Below are 12444 nucleotides of genomic sequence, written 5' to 3' on the forward strand. Positions count from 1 at the left end.
GGGAGAGAAAAACCCCATCCTATAATTGGAATAATTCCTAGGAATCGCCACAAACTGGAACTCAGTGAATTTATTTTCCCATACCTGGGTTATGCCCATGTACAGCAGAAGCCACTAACTTTGTGGCTTGGAATCATTGACTGAACAACAGGGCTAGGGTTTGGTTTTGAAAGCTCTAAATCTCATGAAACATTGTCAGTCAATAGAAGTTGCATGCGAGTATGTAAAGGTGGAATTGGGGTCATAATACACAAAACCACGCTGCTTGACAATTATAGAATCAAAGACAGGGGATCCTTTAGCACAGGGGTGGGCAAACTTTTTGGGCTACACTGGGGTTGCAAAACTGTATGGAGAGCTGGGTAGGGAAGGCTGTGCCTCCACAAACAGCCTGGCCCCCGCCCCCATCCAACCCCTCCCACTCCTCCGCCCCGACTGCCCCCCTCGGAACCCCTGACCCATCCAACCCCCCCTGCTCCTTGTCCCCTAACCGCCCCCTCCCAGGACCAGGGCCGCCCAGAGGATTCAGGGGGCCTAGGGCAATGCGGGGGAGCTGCGACGCTTGTACTCATCCGGCGGCGATCCTGGTCTTTGGCGGCATTTCAGCGGCGGGGGGCCCTTCAGTCACTCCACATCTTCAGCAGCACTGAAGGACCCCTGCTGTCAAAGACCTGGACCACTGCCGGGTCAGGGCTCGTGGGGACCCTGCGGGGCCCAGGGCCTGGGGCAAATTGCCCTCCCCCCAGGTGGCCCTGCTCAGGACCCCCCTCCCCTAACCACCTCTGGGATCCCACCCCCTATCCAACACCCCCTGCTCCCAGTCCCCTGACTGCTCTGAGCCTATCCTCACCCCCCATTGACAGGCCCCCTGGGACTCCCACACTTATCCAATCCCCCCTTCCCCTGACCGCCCCTCAGAACCTCCACCCCATCCAACCGCGCCCTACTCCCTGTCTCCTGACTGCCCCTCAGGACCCTTGCCCCTTATCCAACAGCCCCGGCCCCCTTACCATGCTGCTCAGAGCAGCATGTTTGGCAGCCGCGCTGCCCAGCTGGAGCCAAACACACTGCCGCGCTGCTCTGCAGGAGTGCACAACCCCGCCGCCCAGAGCACTGCCCACATGGCGGCATGGCTGCGAGGGAGCTCAAGGGCTGGTCAGGACAGTCCCATGGGCCGGATGTGGTCCATGGGCTGTAGTTTGCCCACCTCTGCTTTAGCAAATGCATTGTGCTGTATTTAAGATGGTGTAGCACTTATTCACTAGCTCAGGCACTGAAGAAGCTGAATCCAATTGTAAGATCTTTGGGGCAGAAACCACATCTACCTGTGTGTTTATATGTGTGATTGTACCTAATCCTGACGGCAGCCTCTTGGCAGCACCCAGCGTAAATAAGAACAACATTATATTGCTATTGAGTATGTTGGAGGACTTTCCTCTGTTATCTTGATTCTAGCATCTGTTGGCTTTTAAATATCCCAACTGATTATCTGTGCTCTGAAAACATGAGTGCAAAACTAACCACACATTATTTATTTTGACTGCTAGCTCATCCCAAGGCCGCCATAATTCATTATCTCAGTGTTCTGTTCTTCATTTAGGTTTTAAATCCTCCTGCAAAGGGTAATAGAATACCATTAGCAAGGTGGCAGCCATGGGAAAGGGATGAAACTTGCAATCACCAAGGTATGAAGAGGCTTTAGTTCATATCTAGGCAGTAATGAGATGTGCTGCTCTTTGGTAATACAAGAAGGAGAGGAGCAGTGCTAAGAGTGAGCTGCGTTCCTGTGTCACAGGCAGTCACAAAAGGAGGCAGTCACATCACAATCAGAGTCTCACGGCCATCCTAAGACAGCCAAAACCCTGGGTTGTTTGTGGGGAAAAGGAAAGGACGGAAAAGGAGATGGAGTACTAAGGAAGTTGGTGGGGCAACGGAAGTTAGCAAGGAAACGGGATGAGATGAGAGGAAGAGAGGAATGGGGACTGCGAGGGACCAAAGGTGTGGGAGTGATTTAGAGAGCATAATGGAGGACAGAGTTGTGAAAGGAGGGGTTGAACAGGCCGAAAAACCATGGGAAAGAAAGAAAGAATTTGAAACAGAAATGAAGAAAATCTAGCCTGTTGCATATTGCTCCTTCTGCTGGTCACAGACAAAAGGTACTGCCTCAAGAGGGCCCATCCAGGCACTGCGAAGTGCAGTAGCAATAGGGAAGGGTTGAGTCCACCTTGCCTAAAGTAGGAAAATTAAAGCAGTAAAAGATTAAGGGAAAACTGAGGGCTTGTTTACAGTTACTGGGGGATTGATATGTGGTGATCAATGCATCAGCGGTCGATTTAGCAGGTCTAGTGAAGACCTGCTAAATTGACCGCAGATTACTCTCCCATCAACTCCTATACTTCACCTGAATGGGAAGCACAAGGGGAGTCGATGAGAGAGCGTCTCCCGTCGACATAGCGTAGTGTGGACCCTGCGATAAGTAGATCTAAGTACGTTGACTTCAGCTACGTTATTCACGTAGCTGAAGTTGCGTAACTTAGATCAGTCTCCCCCTGTAGCGTAGACAAGGCCTGAGAGGGAATGGAGGCATGTTTCCATAGACATTATAGTAATTCTAGACTTCATCAATTTAAAAAAAATTCAAGAGAGGCACTGTAGATTCAGCCTAGCATGAAGGAAGCCAGGGGACTCTTAATCTGGGGATTCAAAATGTAGCAAAATCTGTTTTTTTCCTTTGACATCTCTTTCATTCTCTCTCCTCTACCCTTTTTTATTCTGTTATAGCTGCAGTGGCAGAGGCCTGGTCCACACTGGCGGGGGGGGGAAGGGGTTGATCTAAGTCACACAACTTCAGCTACATGAATAACATAGCTGAAATCGACGTACTTAGACTGACTTAACGTGGTGTCTTCACTGCGGTGAGTTGACTGCTGCTGCTCCCCTGAGAGCACTCGGGGACTGCGATAAATCGACCCCCACTGGCTTGATCGCTGCCCGCCAATCCGGCAGGTAGTGCAGACATGCCCAGAGTTAGTCTCTAGCTAGCTCTGAATTATAATCTGAGAATTTCAGAATCCAAGGATGTAATTCAACTATGAATACCAAACAGAAGCAAATTATTAACTATTTGGGACTCACTTCCCACATCTTTGGGAAGATTGGACTGTTTCTCCCAAATCAGACTAGTGTTTGATGAAGTGATTGATTTCTCTGGATTTGCAGTGAAGTCTGGCTTCAAATAGGTTGTGGATGAGAAACCTGTATAAAGAAAACAATTTGAAATTAAGGGAAACTGTGCTTTTGCTTAGGAGAAGTGCCTATTTTATGGTCAGATACAATCTCCAAAAAATGAATGGAACACCACAGTTGATTGTATAGTTTTGGGGCATGGACTATGAGGACGTTAAATTAAATGCAGATATGAGCTGCTGCACCTCCCAGTACCTTCATGGAGAGAACACTGACAGTGTAATAGAATGTTTATTCTTATTCTGGCCACATAAAGTTCAAGTGGCTGTAGTGCAAGGACCTGGGGAGGTAAAATGCAGCCTACAGCCTACAGAGCTGAAATGCACGGCTGCAGAGTACTCCCCCTTGGCTGCTGTGTCAGTGCACAGTCTGAAAAAATGTGCATTCTTCTCTGTGCTACACGTCCCTAGGGTGACCAGATGTCCTGATTTTATAGGGACAGTCATGATATTCGTTTTGTTTTTTTGAAATATGGCTCCTATTACCATCCACCCCCATCACAATTTTTCACACTTGCTATCTGGTCACACTACATGTGCACTGCAGTGGTAACACTGGATCCCATGGCCGCTCCCAACACCACCCTCGTCACTGAGCTATATGGGTGTGAACAGCCACTCCACAGCAGACAGGGTAGTGGAGGTGAGGCCCACCCACACAGTCCTAAAGCAGAACAAATGAGGAGAGCCTCATGCTGTGTGACTTTCACCGTATAATGTTTAGTAGTCAGAACACTGTCCTCCTAAACCACAGAACATGATTAATAACCTGTGGAAAATAATGATGTCCTTTTCTCCAGATCGTCTTGTATTTTAAGGAGTACTCTTTCTCGCTCGAGGGCTTCTATGTACTTGGAATAAGACCAGGAAACCTGCAAGAACCATGTTCAAACATCAGCCTCTGTACCCTGTGACTGGTAGTTGATGGTCTATTTCAGCAGCAGGAGGGCTTGTTTATGTTAATACAATACCAGCTTTCTCAAAGCTGAAGAAGTTATCGAAAGGGGAGTTGTGCCATTAAAAACTGAAATTGTGAAACAATTCACTAGCAAGAAGTGAATCACAATGCACTGGGAGGTGCAATACAGAAAAGTCTGACAGATTGGATGCTCATCCTAATTTATTCAACTCTCCATTTTCTTTTACTCTTCCCTTCTCCATGTCACATTTTTCTTCTTTTCCTCTTCCTAAAACATTACAGAATCTTACCCCTGCCAAAATTTCATTCTTTTTGTTCCTTTGAACACCCAAAAGTGCCCACTCCCTCTGACCCACCCTGAGCCTCTCTACCTGCTAGCTACCCCACCCAGATCCCAGCTGGTCATATGAAATCTCCCAATTCTTCTTGCCCACACTTGGCAGCACCTTTCTACAACATGGTACCTTCTCTCCTGCAGTAAAGAAAAAATGCTGCTCTTTAAATTTTAATGTACCCAGTCAGGTTCAAAGTAAGCTTTAGGCCGCTCACCCAAACATTATGTGACTCTACCTCTGTTTGGTTTAAGGCATAACCCTAGTCAGGAATATTCTGTATCAGCCTTTTTTCCTGAAATGTTGAAAGTCTGAGGCCAATTTTAGATTTGGTGGTTCAGTCTGAGGAACTCTAATTCACTTCTCACAGTAGCACAGGATTTGAAGGCAGAAGCTGGTTCAGCAGAGATTACCAGACTCCTAGAAATTCTGAAGCTGCTCCACCCTGGTCTGTCTGTGCAGGATAGCATCCTGGCTTCAGAATCAGCCAGTCGAGACTTTTCCAGCGGAAAAGCAAAGGTAAAAGGCCTGTTTGAGTGAGAGGACTGTGTGGGGGAGAGTGTGCTTATCCAAACTTCACTGAACCTAAAAACATGGTTTGGATTTTGGTTGGTTTGAGATTTTGGATGACATTCAAGCTGGTCTATATTCCAAACTATATTCCACCCATCCATTTTACACTATAAACCATCGCTTAGTGTTCAGAAGTTGCTGTGCTCATTCCTTCCGTTATTTTAAAGAAAAAAAAATACTATTCCCCTGGCATTATAGACTCCCAGTCTTCAGGAAAGCTCTGATATGAATCTGAAACTCCATTGCCTTGGTCTTATCTCAAGTGTAAATCACTGCTGCCCTCACTTATAAACTCAAAAGGCCTCAAGTTGTTAGAAATACTCCCCAGCATCTAAAAATGAAAGAACCTCAGAAGAGGCAGAGCAGGCTTTTAACCTGAAAAGTTAATGTATTGAGAATGAGCAGTTCTCTAAGAACCCTGCAACAGAGACGTTAGTAGCCAATCCTCCACTTTCGCTTTACATCAGCACCTTGCCTTACTTCTCTTCATTGATGTAGGTGGGGGTGTGGATATCTGTAGCAAGATATTTTATTACTCACCTGTCGTCCATATCCAGTTACAGATGAAGGTGTTCCTCTACCCATACTGGTGTCATCCACAGAAATACTTTCTGATAAGCTGACAACTTTTTTCACTTGCTGTTACCAATAGAAACAATTCTTTGATTAGTTGCAAATAATTGAGCTGGGGTGAAGAATAAAGTCAGAGAAGATGGTATTGTTGCATTTCAACTGACTCACATGCAATATCACATAGCACTCCAAGCATATTTTGTACAGAACTTTCTAATGCCCAGTTTTGTAGTTTATCATTCTTGCATACTAATAAGATTTGGGGTTTTATAGGTGTTTCTTTGCCCAATTCAACGTTTCCACCGCTCTAAATTTCTGCCAACCATTTTCATTGTGAACAGTTCCCATCCACCCTCTTAGAGCCTAAATGGCACAATGAAGCAGCAATGGAACACATTTCCATCAGGCTTGTCTACACAATCATTTAATTTGCAGCCCACTGGGATGTGAAACTACCCTGCTGTGGACTAACTGTCTGTGTGGACCCTGCTAATGCACATTAACAGTTTGTTAATGCACTTTGATCTAGTCCTCTTTGAAATAGGAGTAGATCAAAGCTCATTAACAAATGGGTAATGTATGTTAGCAGAGTTCAGTGGATAGTTAGTTTACAGCAGGATAGCGCAGAGTAGATTTTCACCCCAACTTGCCACAAACTAAATGTTTGTGTAGACAAACTCATATAATCTAGATTTTTAAGGCCAGAAGGGACTGTTGTGATGATCTAGTCTGACCACGTGCATAAACAGGTCACAAGACTTCCCTGAATAATTCCTGCTTCAAGTCCAATAGCTCTGGGTGAACTAGAGCAGATTCTTTAGAAAAACATCCAATCTCAATTTAAACCTTTTCAGTGATGGAGAATCTACCACAATCCTTGGTAAATTCTTCTAGTGGTTAATTGCTCTCACTGTGAATGTTATTTTGATGTCATAATAATGCTTTGTGTTTGAACCTTCCATCTGAGGAACTCAAAGTCCTTTACAAACATTGATTAATTAACTCTCACAACAACCCTGTGAGGCAGGTGTTACCCCCATTTTGCAGATGGCACAACTGAGCAAGAGAGGTTAAATGGCTTGCCCATGGTCACACAGCAGAGATGATAGAGCTGGCAAAAGAACCAAGATCTTCCAGTTCCCTGCCACAGAAGAGCATCTTTCTTCTATACTTCCCTCATTCTCCTCACCCTCCGACTGACCACAGCTCCTGAAACACTGTCCAAGGTGCTCCTCAGCTGCTCCTCCAGCATGAATTTTATCTTCCATCCCAAAACAGGCCCTCTGACCCCTCAAACTCTCCATTGATAGGACAGAGACATAGTACAACCTTGAGAACAAATTTTATACTTACTATTCTTTAAACTGGGAATGGGGGATTTGTGAGAGTTTTTGGATGATGTCATCTCATGCTGTGCTAGATCATGACACAATATCATGTATCATAGCATGGCATCACCCCCAACAAATATGTTTGGTGATGTCAGCTGAATAAAACCTTGAAGAAAATTTGAAAAGTGCTTCTGCTTTTATAATTTATCTTTAATGCAGGAAAATGTAAGTCAATAGAGAAGCCTGATCAGGCAGGAGAGACAAGAGCTTGGGAGAAGAATCACAAGCCTCGCAGCTGAAGCAGGAGTTTGGCAAATAAAGACATTACTTAGCCAACAGAGGACACTGGTTCAATAGCAGAAATCCCTCAAGGCCCTGCTAATTGTTGGCAGTGTTGGAGGAAATTCAGGACTCATTTTCAGACTCTGCACCATGCTAGTCTAACTCATTAATGACTGTATGTTGCACTGGCACAAAGCAGTACCACTTGGTCAACAAGTCAACCCACTGTAGAATTTTAAAGTAGAAATTGGTTAAACATTAGCAATCCATTCACGTAATAGATCTTCTCTGCCTTTAACCTTGGATTTTCTGTTTTCTAAATTTCTTGGAATTTTCATAACATTTTATTTATCTTCCTCCCCTAATTGTCCTAACATACCATAAAATCCTGGACATGAAAGTTAAGTAATTTTCCTATCTACCAAAGAACTGCAAGGTTTTATAAAATGGTGACTGACTAACATACATCTTCCAAGAAACTGCTTTTAAAAATAGTTAAAGCTTTATGGTCTAAAATTTAAAGATCCTGTTTCTGCTAGACAGTGAACACCGTCAACTTCCATGGATAAGAGAAGCTTAATGCTTAGCAGGATCTAGCCCAAATTGTTTAGTAACCTATATTTGTGCCACGAGGCTAAAGAGAAGAAGGAAAAGTCAAACCCAGGCATGGGGGATTGTCCTCTCTTGGTGGAGGGGGAGGGAAGGATGAGCACAGATTTAAAACTAATTGCAACTTTTCAGTCAGGCTTTGGGTGTTTTTCTGGTAAAGATTTCAAAAATTCTTTTTGTAAGTGAAGTGTAACTGCTTATGCAGAAATACTGGCATAAGAGCAATTTATAGAGTGACTAATGCAAACAGGAATAAGGAATGTAGCATGTACAGCCTAATGCCTTACCCAGGAGCAAATTCATAGCTCAAAACCCAGGATTAATTGCTGGCTTTGGCCACGGGCCGATGTGCAGAAAGGGAGGAGGTAAAGCAGCCTCCCTCAAGCTTGCAACTTTCACAACTACTTCACCCAATAGCTGAAATATTGGCATGTGAGTGAATCCTCTGGCCCTGATATGGCCTGCCTTCACCCCCCACACACACAACCCTGCACATCAGCACCCAGTGACTATGCATAGAGCTGGACTCTGAACTGGACACAGATGATGCAACCCAAGTATAGCTCCCCTGTGTCCAGTCTCTCTACATTGGATTCACTGTCATAGGGCCATCAACAGCCACAGATGAAGGAGCTAGATTTGCCCCTACTGCTGAGTGGCACATACACAGAATATTAAAATATTCACATAATGTAAAGAAAAGATTTTGCACAGGCGTCAGCTTTTCCTTGCTCCATAACAATCTCCTCTTCTACACAGTACTTTCTTTGTGCTATATAAGGGCTAGGGAGTTTCAGCTTTGTTGCTCCAAACTCCATCCAAACAATAGTCTTTAAAAAAAAAAAAGAAAGAAAGAAATTAGAGAGAAGGAAAAGTCTGTTTTGACTGAGGTGAAGACACAAACATGCACTACCCATAAATATTGCACTCTTTATGCATGCCCATGCTCTGGCATTTCAATAGAGAGGCAGCGTTCTCTGGAGGAATGAGCGTGAGTTGGGGGTTTCAGTCTTGGCTTGACACTGATAGCTGTGTGGCCTTGGGAAAATCACAGCATCTCTCTGTGCCTCTGTTTCCCCTCTATAAAGGGGATAATAATAGTTACATGATCTCCCCAGTTGTTATGAGGATTTATTACTTAATGTCTCTATCTGTCTAGATACTCATGTAGTTCATATCACTACAGTATCTGAGCACCTGTTAGTACGGTACTTTGAATATGTACAGTGCTATATAAATGCTAATTAGAAGGTTTGCAGGTGTAATAGTTTATTTGCTCTTAAAGGGACACACAGAGATCACATTTGGCCCAACGTTCAGATTTTGTAAACGCAACCTTTCGTCAAACAAAATATCAACAGAAACTTTTCCATATTTTAAAAACAAAATTTCAAGAGAAACAGCTTCACAAACATTCCCTTGTAGTAGCTGCATCCCAAACACAGCCTACTTCCACTACTTCTCTACTCAGACCCTATGCCACCAGCACTCCCAGCTATCTCCGTGACACCACTGATTTCCTGAGGAAACTACAATGCATTGGTCACCTCCCAGAAAACACCATCCTAGCCACCATAGATGTAGAGGCTCTCTACACAAACATCCCACACACAGATGGAATACAAGCTGTCAGGAACACTATCTCTGATGATGCCACAGCACAACTGGCTGCTGAGCTCTGTGCCTTTATACTTACACACAACTATTTCAAATTTGATGACAATATATATCTCCAGATCAGTGGCACTGCTATGGGCACCCGCATGGCCCCACAATATGCCAATATCTTTATGGCCGACCTGGAACAACGCCTCCTCAGCTCTCGTCCACTCACGCCCCTTCTCTACCTACGCTACACTGATGACATCATCATCTGGACCCATGGGAAGGAGACTCTGGAAAAATTCCACCACGATTTCAATAGCTTTCACCCCACCATCAACCCCAGCCTGGACAATCTACACGGGAGGTCCACTTTCTTGACACCATGGTGCAAATAAGTGATGGTCACATTAACACCACCCTATATCGAAAACCTACCGACCGCTATGCCTACCTTCATGCCTCCAGCTTCCATCCCGGACACATCACACTATCCATTGTCTACAGCCAAGCACTGAGGTACAACCGCATCTGCTCTAACCCCTCAGACAGAGACCAACACCTACAAAATCTCCACCAAGCATTCTCAAAACTACAATACCCGCAAGAGGAAATAAGGAAACAGATCAACAGAGCCAGACGTGTACCCAGAAGCCTCCTAGTGCAAGACAAACCCAAGAAAGAAACCAACAGGACTCCACTGGCCATCACATACAGCCCCCAGCTAAAACCCCTCCAACGCATCATCAAGGATCTACAACCCATCCTGGACAATGATCCCACACTTTCACAGGCTTGGGTGGCAGGCCAGTCCTTGCCCACAGACAACCTGCCAACCTGAAACATATTCTCATCAGTAACTGCACACCGCACCATAATAACTCTAGCTCAGGAACCAATCCATGCAACAAACCTCGATGCCAACTCTGCCCACATATCTACACCAGCGACACCATCACAGGACCTAACCAGATCAGCCACACCATCATTGGTTCATTCACCTGCACATCCACCAATGTAATATATGCCATCATATGCCAGCAATGCCCCTCTGCTATGTACATCGGCCAAACTGGACAGTCTCTACGGAAAAGGATAAATGGACACAAATCAGACATTAGGAATGGCAATATACAAAAACCTGTAGGAGAGCACTTCAACCTCCCTGGCCACACTATAGCAGACCTTAAGGTGGCCATCCTGCAGCAAAAAAACTTCAGGACCAGACTTCAAAGAGAAACTGCTGAGCTTCAGTTCATCTGCAAATTTGACACCATCAGCTCAGGATTGAACAAAGACTGTGAATGGCTTGCCAACTACAGAACCAGTTTCTCCTCTCTTGGTTTTCACACCTCAACTGCTAGAACAGGGCCTCATCCTCCCTGATTGAACTGACCTCGTTATCTCTAGCTTGCTTGCTAGCATATATATACCTGCCCCTGGAAATTTCCACTACATGCATCTGAGGAAGTGGGTATTCACCCACGAAAGCTCAGGCTCCAAAACGTCTGTTAGTCTATAAGGTGCCACAGGATTCTTTGCTGCTTTTACTTCCGCTAGTGCATTAACAACTAACAACTCAGATTAGAAACTGCTCACTAACAAAAGTCAAAGTGCGTAGCCTAATAATTTCATTGTCAGTGCTGAGGGAAATGCAAAAAATAAACAAAGAGGATAAAGAGTGAATCCTGCATCAGCATTTCAAAATCTTTGTTTGAAAGGAAACGTGTTGATTTTAAATATAATTTGTGACCTGATAGTAAACAGCTAAACATGGTCTACTGACAATGCCAACATGTTCTAGCGCAATTCCATGTGCAATTGTCAGTTTTACACATGCAGCACATGCAGATCTGTTTGAAAATTTAGGCCCTTCATGTTTTTACTTTCTCCCTCACCACAAGAGATGAACAAATATATTTCCACCCTATTTAAAATGAGAGGGAGGATAAATGCCCCAATTGCAAACACTTACCCATGGGCTTATCTTTAAGCACACAATTTAAGCATATGCGTGAGTGTTTACAGATTGGAGCCTAATTCTCCAAGGACTGAATTGTACCTGAAGCCTGTATTCTAACAAAAGACATTTAGGGCCTGATTTGAAGCCAACTGAAGTAAGTGGGAGTCTTCTCATGGCCCATAGGGGGAATATTTGAATGTTTTACTCTTGTTCGCTGAAAAATGTGTTTATGGTATTTCAGCTTCTCACCTTTACAAGTGCGAGTCTTTCCTCTGTTGTTTTTCTTTTAAAATTTTGTCTCTTCTTTTCCTTTTTTCTCTCCAAAGTAGGCAAAATTTTCTCATCTGCCAAATTGCTTCGAAATTCACAAAATTTTGGCCAAAATTTAAACAGAAGAGCAAAAATAGTCATCTGAGCAGAAAGAAAAGGAAGTGTAACACGACTATGTTAAGAAAACAGAGTGTACTGTAAAAAGTAAATGGAGTTGACCATAACAATGCAATAACTATTCCTTTTTAGTGCACAGCACGTTTCCTCCCACGTATTGTCTCCTGACAGTTCAGTCCAGCTTTGCTCTGCACATGCTTCTCATCAGTATGTTTGTTACTGGTGAGAAATACTCCTAAAATGCAGTTAAAAGGCCCACTTTTTTTATATTTCCCTAAACAATTGTTTGCATTAATGAAAACATCCATCATTTTTTACAAGTATTCTTTATAAAGTATTCACCACTTGGATTGCTTTTTATACCACTCTTCTGCTTAAATATTCCAAATATTCTGTTCATCAGGGAGACAGCTTTGTTTTTTTTCCCTCCTTAAGAGAAAGGAAATTTTTTTTGTTGCCTCTGGAAAAGCTCTTAAACCACATTAGAGATCTATGAGTAAATCTTGGATAATTTTTAAATGATATAATCTCTCATGGGGTCTTTTTTGAACGGGAATAAGAAAAACAATAAAAAAAAGCAATCAGAAAGCAATGCATTCTACTAACACATTGTATTAAGGCATGATAT

The 12444-nt window shown here is 43.8% G+C and overlaps 1 protein-coding gene across 1 annotated transcript in view; it reads right to left on the reverse strand.

The window, feature by feature from the left end:
• Positions 1–1007: 1007 nt before the first annotated feature.
• The window catches only part of RGS22 (regulator of G protein signaling 22), a 116950-nt gene continuing 105513 nt past the window's right edge, over positions 1008–12444 (reverse strand). The window contains 5 exon segments of the mRNA XM_030553569.1: positions 1008–1613; positions 3136–3255; positions 4015–4117; positions 5610–5708; positions 11679–11840. Of these exon segments, the coding sequence (XP_030409429.1) occupies positions 1597–1613; positions 3136–3255; positions 4015–4117; positions 5610–5708; positions 11679–11840 (501 nt within the window). The 3' untranslated portion in view covers positions 1008–1596.

The sequence above is a fragment of the Gopherus evgoodei genome, chromosome 2, assembly GCF_007399415.2.
Source record: "Gopherus evgoodei ecotype Sinaloan lineage chromosome 2, rGopEvg1_v1.p, whole genome shotgun sequence".
NCBI lineage: Eukaryota > Metazoa > Chordata > Testudines > Testudinidae > Gopherus > Gopherus evgoodei.